This window comes from Ammodytes marinus (assembly GCF_949987685.1).
Source record: "Ammodytes marinus genome assembly, chromosome: 20".
NCBI classification, from domain to species: Eukaryota; Metazoa; Chordata; class Actinopteri; order Uranoscopiformes; family Ammodytidae; genus Ammodytes; species Ammodytes marinus.
The window spans coordinates 3,372,056-3,392,915 of record NC_137224.1 but is presented as its reverse complement, the minus strand read 5'-3'; the positions used below and the strand labels follow the sequence as shown (position 1 = coordinate 3,392,915).

General features: G+C 40.5%; 1 protein-coding gene across 2 annotated transcripts in view; it reads left to right on the top strand.

Moving 5' to 3' along the window:
* Positions 1–4,898: 4,898 nt before the first annotated feature.
* Positions 4,899–20,860, top strand: part of LOC307267168 (thyroid hormone receptor alpha-B) — a 36,860-nt gene continuing 20,898 nt past the window's right edge. Inside the window, exons 1-3 of one of the 2 annotated variants that reach the window (XM_080049413.1) lie at positions 4,899–5,000; positions 18,647–18,708; positions 19,646–19,702. In XM_080049413.1, coding sequence (XP_079905539.1) covers positions 4,945–5,000; positions 18,647–18,708; positions 19,646–19,702 — 175 coding nt within the window. In that variant the 5' untranslated portion in view covers positions 4,899–4,944. The remainder of the gene's footprint in view (positions 5,001–18,646; positions 18,709–19,645; positions 19,703–20,860) is intronic. The other variant, XM_080049414.1, reaches the window with a different exon arrangement.

Genomic DNA, 20,860 nt, shown 5'->3' with positions numbered 1-20,860 from the left:
GATCAAGAGCATATTTCGCGCGACGTGATTGGTCATATATAATAAATCTGGAACCTCTACTGCACCTGTACATTCCCAGACTTTAATCTCAATATGGAAAAATTACCAAAAGCTGCTGAAAATTCATGTTTTTTTAGACCACGCCCTGTTATGTCCTCTTCCTGTTATTGGCCCTCTAGCTCTGATAACTGGGTTTATTTTGTCTTCCATCCAACAGCGAGACTAAATCAGGTCTTTTTTTTTTATGTTCTTGTACATTTCAACAACTTCACCTCAACGCCCCTCTCTCCACAAAGTACAGTACATATTATCCCAGTCTCCTTTTATCACTCTTTCTTTCATTCCTTATCTCCTCACTCACTCACTCCCTTTTTTTTTTACTGTGTTTCTTCAGCACGAGAACGCAATGTACTCATATGCCTCATACTCAGACCCCTTGGCATGCTACAGTGTTTTCTTGGCCTGACCCTAGTTACACAGTAAAGGGATATTAATATAAGCATAACATCCTGGGTGGCAGCCAGGGTGAGTACATACAAGGTCAGAGTAATGGAGAGGGTCTTCACTCTATGGCCTACATAGAGTGGGGTCTCAGGGGGAGTGGGGAGGCTGGGGGTGGGAGGCGGGGGGTGTGCTGACTTTTGCCCTTTTTCTGGAAGTACATTGATGCAGTGTTATGTGTTATAATTAGGGTCTTATGGGATTTGACAGTTTGGCTACTTAGAAGCTAATTGGGTTAACTTTCTTAAACTCTACTGTACAGTATATATAATACCTTGTCTTCACAAATTGTTAAATGCTGTGTACAAACCAACACTACATAGGCAATTTTTTTTTTCTTTTCTTCGTTCTTATGTCCTAAATAAAAACAATTATTTATACAAAAAGAGAAAAATAAAGGGGGGAAAACAACTTCTATCAGCGTGTCTCCTATCAAATATCGGCCCCTCACGCATTACTAGACCGCACACATGGGACACAACAACCCCATAGGCTTGGAGCTAAACCATGCTCTGACCACACATCTTGGCTTCAAAATGTATTTGTCTCTACGGCCAAAATGATCATGAATCAGACAATTCAACAACACATGAGCAAAACGTCCTGTAATAACCTTCAGAATAGTGATAAGAAGGATTTTGGAAAGTTTAGTTGATGTGTGTGCATTAGAAGTTATCTTAAACTATATCTTAGATAATGGCCATTCAAGAGGGTTGTGTATGAGAAATATACAGACGCAAACAGACAAGGTTTGGTAAAACACCTTAATAGCCTAAGAGAACTCAAAATTCCCCGCTGCTTGAAAAAAACAATGTTTTTGACTGTGGTGTCTTTTGCATTAAGAGCTGAACCCTTAGGTCATTTAAGTTTTTTCCTGTGTCTGCAGATGGAGCGAGGCATTTATTTGCTGGCATATACTTAGCTCTAATTTCACTGGCTAATCTCATACAATGGGCGTCTTTTTTCTCAACTGTCCTAGTGAGACAAACAACTCCCTGTCTGTGCGATGAACACAAAAACAACAACAACAACAACTCAACAGCGCATGAAGCCACAGTGCCACTTGTGGCTTCAGTTGATGTGATAGAGAGAAGGCCTTTGATAACGCATTTACTCCATTAGTGCTTGGTTGGCCTGTGGGGGTTATGTCATTACTGTCCGCCTAGCCACACTACACTTGGTCCTGGCATAGTCGACTCTACCACGGCCTTTTTATATGACAGTGAATGGCATAAGTCTCCCTGTGATTCACTTGTTTTAGAGTCTACTGTGTATTTTTAAAGCTATAGTGCGTAACATTTTCATGTAAATCAATGTTGGTTACATTCAAGCCATAGGCAAAAGACTTTACGCAGAGTTTATTAAACCTATTTAAGCTCCACAAAACTCTCTCTACATTTCTCAGTATGGCAGTGTTTACAAACTGGTGTCGCCCACTTGAATCTGGCGGAATAATTAAAAAAAAATCACAAGAAGCGCCCAAGAAATGTTTCAGTTGTTGATGCTACTGCTAAGAAAAAACCTGGACGTACAGCAGAAGGTACAAAATCCATGCGCAATCACTGAAGGCTTACCTCATGTAGATGCAGAGACAGTGTTGTTGTAATTACTCAGAATTCTTCATGGGGGGGCGACAGAAGTTGGGCACTATAGATTTAACTGCATGCTTGATAGATAGTGCTTGGTCACGGCGAATGAGGTTTTTCAATAAAGTTCCTTTTGAATGGACACATAATAAATGGGTTGGTGGATCATTGATCACAGAAATAGATTCTATTTGTCTGCGGGTAATTAATCGTATTACCTAATTAATTAGTATTGATAATGACTGGGAGCTATGTGGAGGTGAGTGGAAGGGCACGGGAGGCTACATGGGTACAAGCCATGCGGGCGGCAGTGGCGCAGTCGGTAGGGAGATCGTCCTCTGGAGCGCAGGGTCGGAGGTTCGATCCCCCGTCTCCCCGCCACATGTCAAAGTGTCCCAGGGCAAGACAATGAACCCCAAATTGCTCCCAATGGTCCAGAGGGTGCCTTGCATGGTAGCTTATGCCATCAGTGTGTGAGTGTGTGTGTGTGAATGTGGTAAGAATTGTAAAGCCAGGTTGGGGCTGAGAAAATCGGCTAAAAAGCGCTATATAAGTCAAGTCCATTTACCATACCATCTTAGCTGCATCCAGGCTTGGCACTGTACTGTATGTGAGCTGTGACTTGAACGTACAGTGAGGCATGTGTTTCTGTTTCTAGATCCCATGTGGTGTTGAGCAAAGATGGAGAAATGGCCTGATGTGACGCGTATACATTAACCCTGGGCCCTGACACTCCCCTAAGGCTGATCTATGAGGAATCAGGCTATGTCCTGACATCTGTACATACAGCGCACTACTTTTTACAGTCCTTCTTAGGGAATTTCTCACTTATCACAATATCGATCATAACAGCACCCAAAGATACTCAGTACATACTGATATAAAACAGAGATAAAATGATATAAAATACCAAAATAATTGTGGGTTATTTCTCAGTAATTGAGAAATTGTTTCTATATTTATTCAAAGACTAAAAAAAAGTGTTTCAAAATTGTTATGTCACAATCTTGTATGATATGCTTTGAAAATAGATATATAAAGTACCAACTGTTGAATTTTAATACAATAATTATTATTTATCAAAAAGCCATCAGTATGTACAGTAGGCAGGTACCTTCCGTAGACTGTTGTGTTTGAATATACTGTAATCTCTCTATTAGCAGTATAAAGCAATCATAATATAATCAGCCACAGTCTGTTTACATTCTCATGTCCCGTTTCCCACTGCACCGGATTACAGAGGCAGTGAGCCAGGGATTAACCTAGGGGGAAAGTCTAAAGCCCTCCTTGGACAACAAGAGGCGGGAGGCAGGCACTGGTGGATCAAGACCCTGATCTAAGTGCTTCCACCTGCGCACACGCACACACACACACACACACACACACACACACACACACACACACACACACACACACACACACACACACACACACACACGCACACAACAACAGCCCACATTCAGCTGCCTATTTTAAAGCTACTTAACCCCAGAATGCAAGGTGACATTCCATCAATTGTTTTCCAGGAACTTTCTAGTTTGTTTCAGAAGTCTTTAAAGGTAACTGAGTTTCCGCATGACCTCAAGGCCACAGAATCCCCTCTTAACCTCGTTTGTGAATCGAAGAAATTTCTCTGCTTTCCGGGAAACATTTTCTCTCTCACCCTTTATCAACCAATGGACCAGTTGTTGGTATCTGTGCGTGTCATGTGTTATGAGTAGATAACAAATTCCCAGAAGGATAATGGAATGGGATCGATGCCAATGTAAAAACACGCAGTGCTAAAACATATAATTATACATGTGTGGGTGCGACAGAAACCTGTACAGGCGTATATGGAAACCACAGCCAAACAAGATTTGCATATAAGAATACAAAGCACACACACACAAGCAAACACACATACTAGCACACACACACACACACACAAACACACAAAATAAAATCTATTTGAAGAAATAAAAAAATAAACAATTGAAAAAAATCTTATAAATTAAAACAAATACAAAATTACAAAACGTTCTGAGCAAAGAGTCATGTGTAACATATGAACCAACTGTGTTATGTCAAACTAATTGCTTTTGATAGCATAGAAGTTCTATTTTTCTACACAAACAATGAGACAGAGGAAACAAGTTGATGTATACTTTCATTCCATAATATGAAACCAAATAACACAACAATTTGGGCCTAAGATCTTGCTTGGATCTCATCTTTGGGGCTACCAGTTGCATTTAAGATTATTCTGGTATCAATGCATATGTTTTTTTCCAAAGATACTGAATGTACTATCATGGAGGATTAAGAGATGCAGAGAACTGACCCGGGTCTGCAGCAGGGCATGGGCCGGGGGGGGTGAGGGGGAATGGAATGGCCGCTCTTACCCACTGCGCCACGAGCGCCCCCTTTTCGTTGGCAATTATTTTTTTGACGACAAACAAATGATTTCAGCTCTAGAAACAGTCTAATCTCACTGTTCCCTGTGTGTTCCCTTCCAGATTGGATCAACCCACTCTACCGGCTGTATCCCTGAGACCGACCCCCCCCTCTTCCAGCCTCCTATAGGACCTGATGATTCACCCCATCGGGACCTCCACAACCTTCCAAGCTTTGCAGTTAAACTCCGAGCCACAACCCCAACACTCCGACCTCACGTGGGGTCGAATCCTTCTGGAGACCCCCTCCCCTCCGCCCCCTCCACACCCCCACCCCCACCCCTACCTCTCAGAGCTCCGGTGGTGACGTCATGTTTCCCTGACCGAGCCCCTTCCTCCCGACCGGCGAATGACAATACTGCATTCGAGGGCGGGGCTTGCCTCAGTCTCTCTTGATTGGCTGCTTGATGGAATTAAGGTGAATGGACGACGTTCCGCCGGAGCAGGACGCTAGCCCGTCAGAGGGGGAAGAGAAACAGTGAGTTTGAAATATTTAGGAAGTTTTTTACATTGCAAAGCTTAAAATGGCCCAATGCTGATGTTTAAGCATCTCATGTCACTCATATTGGATTTGTACTGTGCATGCATAGATAGATAGATAGATAGATAGATAGATAGATAGATAGATAGATAGATAGATAGATAGATAGATAGACAGACAGACAGACAGACAGACAGACAGACAGACAGACAGTAAAAAGCAGTAAGTAATAAGAGTGTAAAGCAGTAAAAAATTACATGGAATCTTCTCATTCTCAGATCCGATTCACGCCTCAATCATATCTATAAATAAATCCTTTTATGAATATGATATGTGTCACTTAGCCTGTGATCTAAGTGATCTACAGGTTGGATATTACCGGTCACTGTGATTCATCAAGCGTCATCTGTTTGATGTTGCTTACCGCCTACATACATACACCCATGCTGCAATTAGGGCTCTCTCCTTTTCTCCTCCCCCGCCCTAAAATGTTTGCAATGTTTTGGCACTAGAAGAAGATGCTTTCGGGAAGTAATTACTTGACTTATAATACCTGTCTCTATTGTATTGACAGTGCAGCAGGGTCTGTTTAAGTCAGGCGGGGAGCTCACGTGTCATGTGCACATGCAAGTTTGTCTGAAGAGTTAGGCGAGTGTAAGCTCAGGTGTAGGATGTATTTGTCGCTATTTTCAAAGAAGACGTCAGCAGGCAGTGAAAAAAATCGGACATGGTTTGGGTGGTTGGATGGTCTAGAGGAATGTGGGCCGACCAGTAACCATGAGGTCGCTGGTTTGATTACCGGCACTGGACAAGAGGGTGTTAGTTGTAATACATCACATATACAGTGCCCACAATCTCTACCATTGTGTCCTTGAGCAAGGCACTTAGACCCCAAACTGCTCCAGGGGGCCCTGTTCTATGGCTGACCCCTCAGAAGGGTGTTAACTTGAGAGGGGATATGCGAAAAGACACATTTCTATTTTCTATTTCTTTAATATTTGCTTATAAGTTGCTGGGGAAGTAAACAAAGCAAGCTGAATTTTGCCCAGATCGTATTTACGTTGCTGTAACACATATCCTTTTAGCTAGTGAATTATTGAACATTATGATCACAGAAACTTTTTAGCATGTTTTATTGATTTTGCTAGAAGGGCTTTCTGTTTGCAGCATGTAGTATTTATCACTGGTGGAGTCGGCTTTTCTGGAGAACGATTGTTGTGTCAAAAACAGTGAATATCTCCTCACGATCCACTACCTGTCCGCAATGTCTATGTGTTAATACATAGCTTAGTTTCTGTAGACTCGTATTTAAACATGTGGGGGCCCATCGTAGCTATAGCAACATGCCTGTTTACAGAGCCTAGGCTGTGTTTGAACACTGGACACACACACACACACACACACACACACACACACACACACAGTACAGACAGGTAAAATCATTTCTGTGTCTGTCTCTTTATGTATTTATTAATGATAACATTATAGGTTTATCTTATTATTTTTACCATGTAAAGGGCCGAGCCGGCTGCCTATAAAGCACTCTCACACTCACATGCACTGTGTATCCGTGTTGCTGTATTAGGAGCTATAGCATTAAGAAAGTCAATCCGGTGAAGCCTGGATAGATCTGTCGGCTAACACCTGTCAGGGGATTATCAGCTCTGTCACTCAGCCCGTCACAAACACACACACACACAAACACACACACACACACACACACACTCTTCAACACACACAAACACACAGTTATTAACTCACGCACACACACACACACACACTCACAAACACATGATCACAGACACACACAGACACAGACGCAAACACACACATAAAAACAAACACACACACACACTGTCGCAAACACACACATACGCATAAACACACACACACTAACACTCACACCACTCACACACTTTTCGACACACACATACACACTCTTCAACATACTCAAACACACTATCACAAACACAAACACATGGTCACAGACCCACACACACACACACACACACACACACACACACACACACACACACACACACACACACACACACACACACACACACAAACACACATACACACACTGATTTCTTCGCGATCTGGGTGCACACGTTTTTGGGGTGTGTAAGTATCCTTTATAAATACAATGTACCTGTTACCAGTAGCTTTTTCTACAGCGCTTTGCACCTCACACGAACTGTAATTAAAAAATCATAAAGAATTATTACGCTCTCGGGACTTGAGAGCAGAGCAGTTGCTGCCTGGAGTTGATATCAATGTGGTGTTTGGTATGACAGAGAAGTTGATCCCCCCCCCCTCCCTCTCCCCTCTCTCTCCCTCCCTCCTCCCTCCCTCTCCTCTCTCCCTCCCCTCTGTATGTTGAATTGCTCGGGCTCTTGGTTCCCAGCCTAGATAGATGGAAAAACACCCTAAGGAAAATTGTATAAATCATAGCTAAAGCACGCCAGCCGACAAGATGAATACCTATATGCCCGTACCTGTACCTCCTATGTACCTATAATGCATTGAAGATAGTTTTTGTGCTTCAGCGTCTGAAAGATTGTATGTCTGATAATCAAAACCTGTTCAGTAATGCTCTATGTTATATTGGTTTTCAAACCTTTGATGATTTTTTCATGGAATTTTGCTTTCGTGGAATGAAACCACTTGTATTTTGGCTTCGTGGTTCATTATGAAGCCAAGGCAAGTTCATTCATATAGCTCAATTCAGACACAAGGCCGTTCAAAGTGCTTTATAGCGACATACCATACATCATGATTAAACATTAAAAGTACAAATACAGGGTGGAGAAATAGCCAGAAATATTGTATTTCTCGTGCACTGACCGCCAGGTTAAAATTGAACCAGAGAAGTCTCCAGATTGGATGTAAAAGAGCTGATAGTTGCAGCTTGATGACGCTTTAAGTTTAAGTCGAATATAGTCCTAAACATGGATATAGATACACAGCTAGCTTACATCACTTCTATAACCATGTTGCCGCATGCTGATGCAAGGCTGCTTGCACTGTGTTGCATGAACAGAGTCAAAGGCTTGAGCCATAGTGGGGGGTGCGAGTGGTTTGTTTTATCAAGGAATCTTTCCCTGTGTTCCAAATCGCAAACTCTTTATTCTTTCTATTCTACATACTACATCTGATCATAAAAATAATCTAGTTGCAGTAGGCATACACTTGGGACATACTTTTACTTATTTATTTCATCATAACATTGCGCCTTGATCTTGCCTCTTGCTTTTATATTATTTTCACTCGGAAGCTCCTTCGATGTGTGACTTCACTTCCAGTGTGCACTGGATTGTGGGTCAGAATCGCCATAATAGCTGCGGATTTCAACACTAAAAATCTCTGGTATCTCTAACCATATTAAATCTGGTCACAAGAATTGGGACATCCTAAATCATTTTTCTACCATACTAAATAGTAGATGGTATGGGGATTGGAACGCAGGGTTTGTTGTGGATGTGCTTTAAAAGCCATGGTTTATGTGAGAGACAGTCTCATCAATGCACTCAGCCAATGGTTGGTTGAGTTTTCCTCTAGTGCAAGTCCTGTTGATATTATATTATGTTATTTTTACATTATTTTTTTATTTTATGTTGCCCAAGATATGAGTGCTCATCAGAATTGCATTCAAGTCAATAGCATCAGATGGGCAGTGTTGTTTCCCCTATTTTATCATTGCCATAGTGCGCTATATGGACACTTCTTCATACTGTATTTATGCAAATGAACACAACTGAAACGCAAAGAGGGAGGAGAGCACCCGTCGTTTTTACTTTAGAACATAACTTTTATCTAGGCTATTTTGATCTGTCAAAAACGTGTCAGTAAAGTGTCTTAACCTAGAGGCTGATGCATACAGCCGCAACCATTCGAACAAAGCATATACATCAAGAAAAGTTAGCTCTACTTTTTTCATTTACTTGAATATGTCACCACAATTTTTGTCTATGCATTTATGTTCAATAAAACAGAAGATGTTTTTCTTAATCTGAAATAAGATAGATATGTGAACTAGATTTTAACCTATACTCATCAGTATGCAAAGTGTAGTTTGTACTTAAGCCTCAAGAGCCAATGGCAGACGGACACACATGTTAAAAGTCCAGACAAGGCACAATTGCAAATATTTACTCCTCAACAGCCAGACTTGTATCTCTCAATCTTCAATCCTATGGCAAACAGTGATGGGTGCTACTAACTCTGCAGTATGCGTGTGTTAGAGTACACAGTCAGACCTGTCCATGCACGCAGAGGGAGGGCATATTAAATTACTATGCAAATATTAACACATATAGGAACAGTACATAAAAGTATATAAAAAGTTCAAAATATGGAATATTTTTTACACTGGGAGAAAACGCCACATATGAATCTTAAAATGATTAATTGAAGTATTTCATTAAAGTTACCGCCATTGACGACTAACAGTCTCCATTCCTCAGGCCATCAGACTGTTAAACCAGACTGACAATGTCACTGAGCCCACCACCCAGTGACCACCCAATCATTAATATAATCCTCCACTTTATATAGTTGAATTACAGCCGGACTGGTACATAAGAATTTCACTACACATTACATTACACTACATTTTATTTAGCTTACACTTTTATCCAAAGCGACTTCCATTAAGGTACAAACTCAGAAAAACAAGAATCCTGCAAGTACTTTAGCTTCAAATAAACCAAACTAAAAAGTGCCACATGTAAGTGCTACCTGGAGATGTATCAAGAGCAATTTAATTTTGAATTTTTTGCATTGCCCTGTGCAACTGTGTATGTGGCGAATAAATAAAACGTACTAAACTCATGTTGATCAGACTGCTTCCCTCTGCCATGGCTATGGATTTAATTACATTTGAACGTCAACGGTTCTTTTTGTCTGTTGGTGAATTCAAATATTTCCTTAAACTGTGAATGTCATTGAGTTCAATAGAAAAGGCAGTTGTTCTATACGTACCGGTATTTCTAGTCGATGAAGGTTATATGTGCCTATGCAGCAGCACACATAAGGGCGTGGCAGGGACATCTTGTGCTAGCAGTGTGTTGAATATGTAAACCTACTGGAAAGGACACAATAGCGTGATGAATACCAACATTGCATGCATGCATGCATCTCAAAACCTTCCAAGAAGTTAAGACTACGTAAGAGTTGTGATGACTGATCTAATGCCTTGATTGTTGCCGACGCATGCCGAGTATGTGGGTGTGTGTGTCATGCAAAGGTTTTTAAATTATATTGAACAAGTAATGGAGATTAAATAGTTTTTGAGAATAATATCTGGTGAGGATTTTTCCACACATTTTGAATCCCCTCAAATGTACTTACCTTAGGTGTGTGTGCGTGTGTGTGTGTGTGTGTGTGTGTGTGTGTGTGTGTGTGTGTGTGTCTGTGTGAGTGCTTGAGTGTGTGTGTGTGTGTGTGTCTGTGTGAGTGCTTGAGTGTGTGTGTGTGTGTGAGTGTGTGTGTGTGCGTGTCATTCAATAAGTCAGCAAGCATAAGCCACTGGTGGTCAAGAGTAATTGACCAAAACACGTTCAATGATCCCTAGTACTTAAACAAGAAGGACATTTGCAGAAAACACTCAGTCCTAAACTAAGCTAAGTCCTAGCATATAGATGCAAATTACACATATTGGAATTGAATTGTATGCATCTAAATATAGCTTAGCATAGTCTTGTTTGAATAGTACAGGATGTATCGTGCCATATATATATCCAGTGAGTATTTAGCCTCAGTGTTTAGTATGGGTGGTGTGTTGTGTGTGTGGGTTAATGTACACTGGCTTATTTGGACAGAGGGAGTTGTCTTGTGTTGGCCTCACTCAGTGGCATGCCTATATCCCCTTTGGCTCGGCCTGTAATTTAAACAGTGGTGGGGACACACTCGGGAACAAAGTGTCCTTTGGCGTGTAGCGATGTATGGGACACGATAGACCGCAGCTGTATGGGCCTGTAACATGTATAAAACACACAGGACAATAGGCTACTGTAGTGTGTACTACCCGCTACTAAACGTAGGACATAGGCTTCATTCATATACATTGTTATGGATCTAATTCTATCTGTACTATTCTGGATTGGAGTGTGTTTTTTTTTTACGATTGTTGTGATGTGTGTTTGAAGAGTGTGGGTTTTCAAAGCTTTTCGGGTCATTTCACTCGAATAACAACAGCCATATTTTTTCTGACTTGGCGTCCACTCATTCGGTTAGCTTCGGATGTCATGACATTCCTCTCTATGCAATGGAAGTGTTACAAATTCCATTCTCCGTCCTCGTGTGAAGCGAAGATGACCTGTGAAATCTTTTTCAAACGATTACATGTCAACAGGTTTTGCAGGAAGTAAATGTCTGTCTTTGTTTCAACATTGAACAAGTGAATGTGCATGTTAGATAGATAGATAGATAGATAGATAGATAGATAGATAGATAGATAGATAGATAGATAGATAGATAGATAGATAGATAGATAGATAGATAGATAGATAGATAGATAGATAGATAGATAGATAGATAGATAGATAGATAGATAGATAGATAGATAGATAGATTTTTTTAAAGGTACAGATATGAGTAAAGACCTTGATACAGTATGGCGTAAATTGGAGTATAGTATTTCTGTATTATTTAGTTCAATTTAGTTTAGATATTGGATTTCCAGAGTGTGTTTTATGTTGAAATTGCCTTCCGATTTTTTTGTGTTTGTGTTATATCTATATATACAGAATACTATACACTACAAAAAAAAAGTTGCATTGCCCACGACTGCCTCTGTAATTGTTATATATGAAGAGGAACTTTGAACTTTAAAGTGTGCCAAATCCAAAGGGGGGTTTATCTATCAATCTATCTGTGAGGACACACAGTTCTCTGTGTTGGTGGCTTGTCTCGTTTAAGCTCTTACATAAGTTTTCTTCATAATCACTGTCACTGCTGCTTTAGCCTCCATAAAAACCCCTTACGCTGTCTGAAGAATAGCAAAGTGCCCGAGTGAGAGTGCTCAATGTGAAGTTACCTGACAGCTCTGCAATGACTTTACCTGTCTGCCTCTGTCAGAGAGAGACGTTGGCTGTCATCCAATCACGTTAGACATGGGTGGATACTATAGCAACAGAGCAGTAATAAAGTCCCACGCACTGTAGGAGAGGGAGGGACAGACAGACAGAGAGAGAGATAGAGAGGGATATATAGAGAGAGACAGAGAGAGAGAGAAAGAGAGAGAGAGGCAGCATGTATTTGAGTTGGGTCAGCAGGCTAAACATAGCACAACTGGTAGAGAAATCAGACTAGGCTGTATAAAGAGAGTGAAAGTTCCTCCATGCTTTAAAGGGGGTGTTTATCAGCTATTAGCCTATTAGCTATACATCTGAAACTACTCGGCTAACCATGCATATCTTACAGTCCCACTGCTTCATCAGGTCAGCACTGTAAGTCATTTTTTCTTTTCTTTTTTATCCTTTTTTTCTTTATTTTTTTCTTTGCAGAGCGTTCTGTTCTGTATTTGTTTTGGAATGTGTGCGTTGAATTGTCTTGCGCAACATTTGTTAACACACAGCTCTCGGGCTTGTCCATGGGTAATTCAGTTGTTGCTTTCTCAACAAATTAAGTTAAGTTTTATCCGCGCGTGTGTGTGTGTGTGTGTGTGTGTGTGTGTGTGTGTGTGTGTGTGTGTGTGTGTGTGTGTGTGTGTGTGTGTGTGTGTGTGACTGTCAATGATTCCTCCTGGAACTAGGGCTTTTGCAGAAGACAGTTATAGTGTTGAAGCTGAAATAGAGCATATATAGATGCAAGATTAAAAAAAAGATTAAAAAAGTTGTATGCAGCTTAAGTGTAGCTGAGTGTCCGTGCATGTGTGTGTGTGTGTGTGTGTCTGTGTGCATCTGTGTGTGTGTGTGTGTGTGTGTGTGTGTGTGTGTGTGTGTGTATGTGTGTGTGTGTGTGTGTGTGTGTGTGTGTGTGTGTGTGTGAGTGTGTCTATGTGTGTGTACGTGTGTGTGTGTGCATTCTGGACAGGGCTAAGGGGAGAAAGTACAGTATGTGCATGCTTGTGTGGGGTTGGCTCAGGTTGCTGAGGTGGGTGGATGGGTTGGGGAGGGGAGGGGGGGGGGGGGGGGCACAGTGCGAGGGGACTTTGCATATTTAGAGGTGTTGCAATCCCCCTATCCCGGGCAAGAGTTGATCATTTAAAAAAAAAAATTGCCCGTGTAGCCCCACTGAATACTGTAGCCTCATGCCTCAACCTGCAAAAAGAAAAAAGGCCTCAACATTCCATCAAGAAATATTAAATATTGCATGATGTGTTTTTTTTTCATCCATGGGGAACAGACAGTACTCAGAGTTTAAGTGTCCACACACACACACACACACACACACACACACTTTTTGGCAGCTCAGGGACACCATACTGTCAAGGCTGCCTCGAGCACTTTAAGTCGGATTTCACTTTGTGTTTGTTTTTTTGGATAGACAAGAAGTTAATTATTGTTTTAAAGATACAGACTCAGCTTCAGTGCATTGAAGCTGACATGGGCACTTTGCTTTACTGGATTGTATGTGTTTGCTAGGGCTGCTGGATTGGATTATGTGCCATAGATAAATCATGATTATTTGCGATTATTTTGTATTTATTAACATATTATTATTATTTTTTTTTATGTTTTGGGAAAAAAAAGTTCAACTATTAAATAAAAATAAGACCTGGCTAAAATGGCTTAACCTGCCTCAAAAACATCATCTTGTAAAAGTTGATTATCTTTTTTTTCATAATTGTTGGAAGTAGAAATAGTTTTCGCGATTACAATTAAATTAATTGCACTGTCCTAGCGTTGGCATGTTGTGTGTATATTTCCTATGCCTATGCCTATGTTTGTGTTTTTGCTTGATTGACACGGTGTCTCTCGAGGGCTCTTAGAGTATTCAAAGGAGTGCTGTGCTCAAGCTAATGCTCAAAGGGTTAGCCATTAAAACATTATTTTCATTAGTGCTATTTTGGGGTTTTTGATCTGATAATAATAGAGATCCAAGTGGAGCATAATGAGAGCGTGATGATCTGTCTCCTAGCTGCCTCCGCCAATTAACTGCCTGTTGTGCAATCATGTGTCAAATGAAATGTGTATCTCCGAAAGCTTCTCAGCCAAGGGGTAAACAGAACACAGCTGAAAACATCGTCAGGCTGTGTGTGTGTGTGTGTGTGTGTGTGTGTGTGTGTGTGTGTGTGTGTGTGTGTGTGTGTGTGTGTGTGTGTGTGTATGTACATGTCTGTCTGTCTGTCTGTCTGTCTGCGTTTCACTCAATAAGTCAGCAAGCATAAGACACTGCTAGTCAAGGGTAATTGTCAGGTTGTGTGTGTGTGTGTGTGTGTGCGCGTGCGTGCGTGTGTGCATGTCTGTCTGTCTGTCTGTCTGTCTGTGTTTCACTCAATAAGTCAGCAAGTATAAGACAATGCTAGTCAAGAGTAATTGCCATATCTCACTGCATACGTAGCTGTGTGGTTATTGAAGGTGACAGCCACCTGAATAATGACACATGCTCTTATTCAGTTTGCTCTGTGTTTCATTTTTTTGAAATGATGACAAGCCGCCACTCGAGACAGGGTGAGCTGACACTTTGATTGGTTGTCGCCCGCAGCGGTATATGCCTGTTTCTGCCAACTGGCACTGAGAGAGAGATATTTACCTTTTTGAGTGGCAGGTATTGAGTGAACAAAAAGCCACACCTCGTCTTTTTCTGCTGCTCTTGACGGCTTTAAACTCTTTATGTTTTTATTTTAATTGAATTTGAATCGCAATAACAATTTTGACTTCCAGCTATTATGAAAATAACTGAAGATAACCGACTTCTACGAATTTCTACGAGTCGGCAATTCTGGAACGATGTTTGTTGACAAAATCATTCTCCAAAAAATGTTGCTCTTTAAATGGGCATGTTGCCAGCTATACGATTGCCTCCCTTTGTTTACCTTACATACCAGTTTACAGAGCCTAGGCTGTGTATCAACACTGGAGTTTTTTAAATGCAATTTTCCCTATGCAGTTGTTGTTGTTGTTTGCCAAGGAAATGTTGTTGTCCTTCAAAGAGGACACGGTTGTCATGTCAGATGTCTGCCATTCTCCGAACACTTCCCATAATTGCAGCAACATAGATAGATGAGGTTTTAATAAGATAATAATACAGTAACAACAACAATCACCATTCATTTAAGCTTTGACTCAGCAGGGCTATTAGGTTGCTTAATTTAACACCCTGTTAAGCTGTGTGTGTGTGTGTGTGTGTGTGTGTGTGTGTGTGTGTGTGTGTGTGTGTGTGTGTGTGTGTGTGTGTGTGTGTGTGTGTGTGTGTCTCTGATGTATTCCCGAAAAGGCCAAAGGGAACAATAGCTGAAAACATGACATGTTGCGCTGTAATTGAAAACCAATGTTAATTGTGGAAGGGCAATTTTTTGGTTGACATTGTTTTGCTCAACCACAGCAACTTAACAGGCAATTATATTGTTGTGTTTCTAAAGGGGGCCAATAGTGTATGCCAGGCGAGGTGGAATATGTAATTGGCGTATACGAGGTTCAGGTGGTGGAATAAAATGTGCAATTTTTCACATAAGACTTTCTAATCATTTGTGGGGAACAGGAGAATCACTTAGAATAACAGCTCTTCATTATAATACCTGGGAAACAATTCTATTTTTTCATACACTCAGCCTGGTAAATGCTGTGTCTGAAAATAACAGGCTCCTACTGATATAGGAAAATAATGAATAAGGGGGAATAAATCCAATTGTGCATTTCAGTTTAATACAACATATTCTCAAGGGAAACACTTACGACACAGTACAAATGAAATGGAGGAGCTACATAGAGCAGGGATTATTGAAACGCATTATGAACAGTGGTGAGACAGCAGCATGGCTATTGGAACAAATATTGAAGAATTTTGAAACAATATATTTTTGATATACTCCAGCCATTTGCATATTGTGTGTCGTCTACATAATGTAATAAAATAAAATAAAATTTAAAGGTGCACTATGCAGTTTCAGAGGAGGAGGGGGGGGGGGGGGTTTGTTTACATTTGCAGAGCCTGGATTTAGTTTACAAAACATATTCCTATTATGGAATAATTCTATCATGATAAACCAAAAGTAATTTATTTTGAGGAACCTGGAACCAAATGTTAGACAACAATATGTCTGTCAACCAAACTGTGGGCCCTGCTGCTGTAAACAACAACAGTGAAACATATATTCTGTGAAGTAATCAACTGGCGATATTTCATGATAATATCGATACATCACATAGCGCGCGTCATACCATCCAGGTAATAAAGAACATACTATAACGCACTTTTGACAGAGCGATGTAACCTATTGCCCTGTGTGTGTGTGTGTGTGTGTGTGTGTGTGTGTGTGTGTGTGTGTGTGTGTGTGTGTGTGTGTGTGTGTGTGTGTGTGTGTGTGTGTGTGTGTGTGTGTGTGTGTGTGTGTGTGTGTGTGTGTGTGTGTGTGTGTGTGTGTGTGTGTGTGTGTGTGTGTTGCGTGTCTTAAAGAGTTTTATTTACGGTGCTAATGGAGTCCTGGTATTAAAAGGCCCTGGAGTGGACAGGAGCGGTCTGAGAGCAGAGTAGCTGCACCCTTGGGATACTATACACATCTAGCACTCACTCCTCACTCACTCTCTATCGCTCTGTCTCTCTCTAACTCTCTCTCTCGCAATCTCTCTCCCTCTCTCTCTCTTTCTCTCTCTCTCTCTCTCTCTCTCTCGCAATCTCTCTCCCCCTCTCTCTCTCTCTCTCTCTCTCTCTCTCTCTCTCTCTCTTTCTCTCAAATTCAAATGGGTTTTATCGGCATGAAAGTTTTATAAAACTATGTTGCTAAAGCAAAGCATCAAAATACTTGTACAATAAGTCAAAATATTCAGACAATAAACACTCTCTTGCCCTCTCTCTCTCTCCCTCCCTCTCTCTCTCTTCCCCCTCTCCCCCTCTCTCTCTCTCTCTCTCTCTCTCTCCCTCCCTCTCTCTCTCTTCCCCCTCTCCCCCCCCTCTCTCTCTCTCTCTCTCTCTCTCTCTCTCTCTCTCTCTCTCTCTCTCTCTCTCTCTCTCTGCATTCTTAGAAAATAGTTTTTCCTCCCATCTACTTAGCTCCCTCCCTGTTCCATCTCTGTAGGTTCACAATTCCCTTTAGAGCAAGCCAGGTCCCTTCTGTATACACACATGCCTTTTACATGTGTCAGCGGGGTTGCAGTTGTCTTTCTTTTTTTAATTTTTTTTTCAATGTGTTTTCTATACTTGATGTACTTTAATCTTGATGTATTTCTTGCGCCTGTGAAGCACTTTGAGTGGCCTTGTGTCTGAATTGTGCTATATAAATAAATTTGCCTTGCCTTGCCTTGCATTGCATTTCTTGAGTGCACTAGGCTTTTTGAGCATATACGCTTAAAGCCATAGTGTGTAGCTTATGTTACCCCCCATGAGGCATTCTGAGTCATTACAGTAACACTGTCGGTGCATCTATCTTAATATAAGTCTTCTGTGATATTGCATGGATTTTATACCTTCTGCTGTACGTCCAGGTTTTTTCTTAGCGGTGGAATCAAAAGCTGAAACATTTATTGGGATTTTTTCTAAGATCCTGCGCCAGTGTCAGGGGGGTGACACCCGTTTGTAAACGCTGCCACACTGAGAAATACAGAGAGAGTTTTGTGGAGCTATGATAGGCTTGATCAACTTTGTGTCAACTGGTTTGGCGTTGGCTTGATTGTACACCCACATTCATTTATATGACAAAAGTGACGCACTATAGCTTTAAGTGTTGCCTTGCTTGTGTGCCAGATGCATGTTAAAGTTGCGGTGTGTATGTTATTGTATGTTATTGTGTGGGCCGTTCCCATGTGTACTCTGGGTAACTAGAGTCGTTTTGAGGGTTTTAATTGTATTTCCCGCTAACTCCTTTTTCCGTGCTGCTTGGGATTCAGTCCCCTTTCTGCCAAATAAAACTCTTTTTTTTTGCCACATATTTTCCCTTCTCTTATGACACAGTGCCTATGAGTAAACCGTTAGTTGTTGCTCTAGAGAGTTCCAATTACACTCTTTGGTAGAATTTAAAGTAGTGGCAAACCGAAACGACTGTGTTTTTTTAACCTAATTTAAGAAGCAGATGGTTAGGCAAAGACTGGAGAGGAATATGTTTAAGAATGATGTTTATATTCCGTTTGGTTTCCATTTTCATGATCTCATAACATAACACTCCACATATATCCTCCTCACTATGTAGTTTACTGATGTATTTTACATCTCTGTCAGTCCACATTTACACCTGTTTGTTACAGTAGCTACGAGGAACTTTTAAGTATTTCTGAATTTGTCAAATTTTTCCTCTGATGATCAAAAATGACATGTCACAGCAAACGAGACCATCAGTGCAAAGAATGCTATTTTATATTGTTTTTCTTAGTGCTTTTGTCATGGGTACGCTCACCCAATAACAACAGCTGGCGTAGTCAAAACATTACCGCTTTACTCCAAAGGGGGTGCAAAGAATGAACACAAGCAGAAAGTTTAATATGTGTTTTTTGTATGTTGTAGTTCACTCATTGCCTTTTTCTTCTTCTCTTGTCTTTGTGTGACAGGTGGCTCAATGGCCCGAAAAGGAAAAGAAAGAACAGCACATGTTCGGTGAAGAGTATGACTGGTGAGTAACTGACGCCTGTTGTTTTGATGGAGAGAGAGAGAAGGGGGGGATGGAGAGAGAGAGAGAGAGAGAGAGGGGGAGAGGGACACAGACAGACAGAGAGAGAGAGAGAGAGAGAGACTGTATAAAGTAGCTCTGAAGTGGCAGCTTGTAAACAAATGTCCACCATTATACTTTAAAAGGTGGAATCAGCAATTATGGAGAACGCTTGTTAATATAACAATAAATACATTATTTGTATTAGTTTTTTTAAATCATTGAATATCTCTTCACGATCCGCTACCTGTATGTACTGTGTGTGCGCTGGAAAAAATTATCCATGGTAAATAATACACATCCTAGGCTCTGTAAACTGGCATGTTGCTAGCAGCTATACTGTGGACAGCTTTGTTTACATACCAGTTTACAGAGCCTAGGCTGTGTATTAACACCAGATTTTTTTCTCCAGTGCAAACACAGTAAAGACAGGTCAATGGATCGTGAGGAGGAGATAGTCACGGATTTTAACAAAAAGGGGATTTTGACAACAAGCGTTCTCCAGAATCACTGACTCCATCTTTGTTAAGTCTCCTCAGAACTTAAACACACCTCTGCTCTAGAGGATATAAAAGCCCTCTGAATGTGAGGGGAGCAGCACTATTTAAAAACAGCTCTTCCCCTTTTATTTTAACTGTGTTTGATGAACATTTTTAGACTAGAAAAAGACTGTAGCTGTCAGTGAATGTAGTCATGCTGTTTGAGTGACTGCTCATTAGCTTGTGTGTAATGTGTGGTGCATGATTCATTGATGCCTTGTGTTAATAACGCTCTGGATTTGTCACCTTTCCCAAAGAACGAAAGAGAAAAAAAAAACTAAAAAATCTTGTGCATCTGTCATCAATAAACGAAAGCCTTATATGTGTGTGTGCTCCGTCTGCTTTTATTTGTTCGGTGGCAGCCCGTCGTCTGAGTGACAGCTCCAAATCCCCAAAGATTAAAGAAGCAAATACAGAAGGTGAGAGAGCGAGACATGTCACATGATCAGATAGTATTAGAATGGTTTAGTTTAGCATTTATTTAAAGGTGCAGTGTGTAAAATGTATTGGCATTTATTTTTTATTTTTTAACAGACTTGGTAGAAATGGAATGTGATATTTATCATAGGTAAGTTTTAATATAATGAGTGTATAATCGCGTAAAAAAAATTACGTTGTTTTTTTTCTTTTATTTCCTTAAAATGAGCCTTTTTATATCTACATATGAGAGGGTAGCCCAACCCTATCTTTATTTATTTATTTCCAATCCTGTCTTTAGTAACTAGCTTCTTGTCCTTGAAGGCCACCAATAGCCTTTGTTATTATTCGAACGGGAGGGGTTACTAAGGGAGCGTTACATTCTAGAACTTTCACCACTAGATGCCAATAAATAATCAGATATTACACACTGCACCTTTAATGAAATATGTCTCCCAAAAGCCAGTATTCCACATGTTTTCTCCCCCTCCCAATTGGCTGGATTGCATTGATGTTTTGAATTTTGTACCGTATTGTACTGTCCCTTGCCAAGGCCCATTTGATTTGGGGAAGATTTGAGCATATGATATGATGATGTCTATGCCTAAGGGGCCATGGTCGTCCGTGATCGAATTACATGCACTGTCTGTTATGATGTCATTGTTTTTGTCCTGTGGGAGAGAGAGGATTTCTTTCTCTGTCTGATATGTGATTTGATATCGGTAGAGTGTTTTGTATCTGGTCTGTAAAACACACACAGCTATAGATGTGGAGTCATTGTAATATGGGGTTAAGGCAGCACATGCATTGATCACATTGGAAAACAGAAACATATATAAAGAAGAAATTCTGTTGTGATTAAAAATATAAATCAATTCAAAGTTTTACCTATCGGCCATTTTCCGAGGAACTTTCAGTTTGTGTTCATTTTTGCACACCCTTTGGAAAAAAGCGGTAGTGTTTTTACCACGCCAGCTGTAGATCATCAGAGTTAAAATTAGACTGTTTCAGACATATTTTAAAGTTCCTCTTAGCACCTTTAAATTTGATTTTGTTTTAAACTGATTTTTTTTTCCGAAATTAATTTGTAAAATATCCACTATATATCAACTACATAAAACTAATTATTTATCTTAATTCAGCTGCACTACAGTATTGCA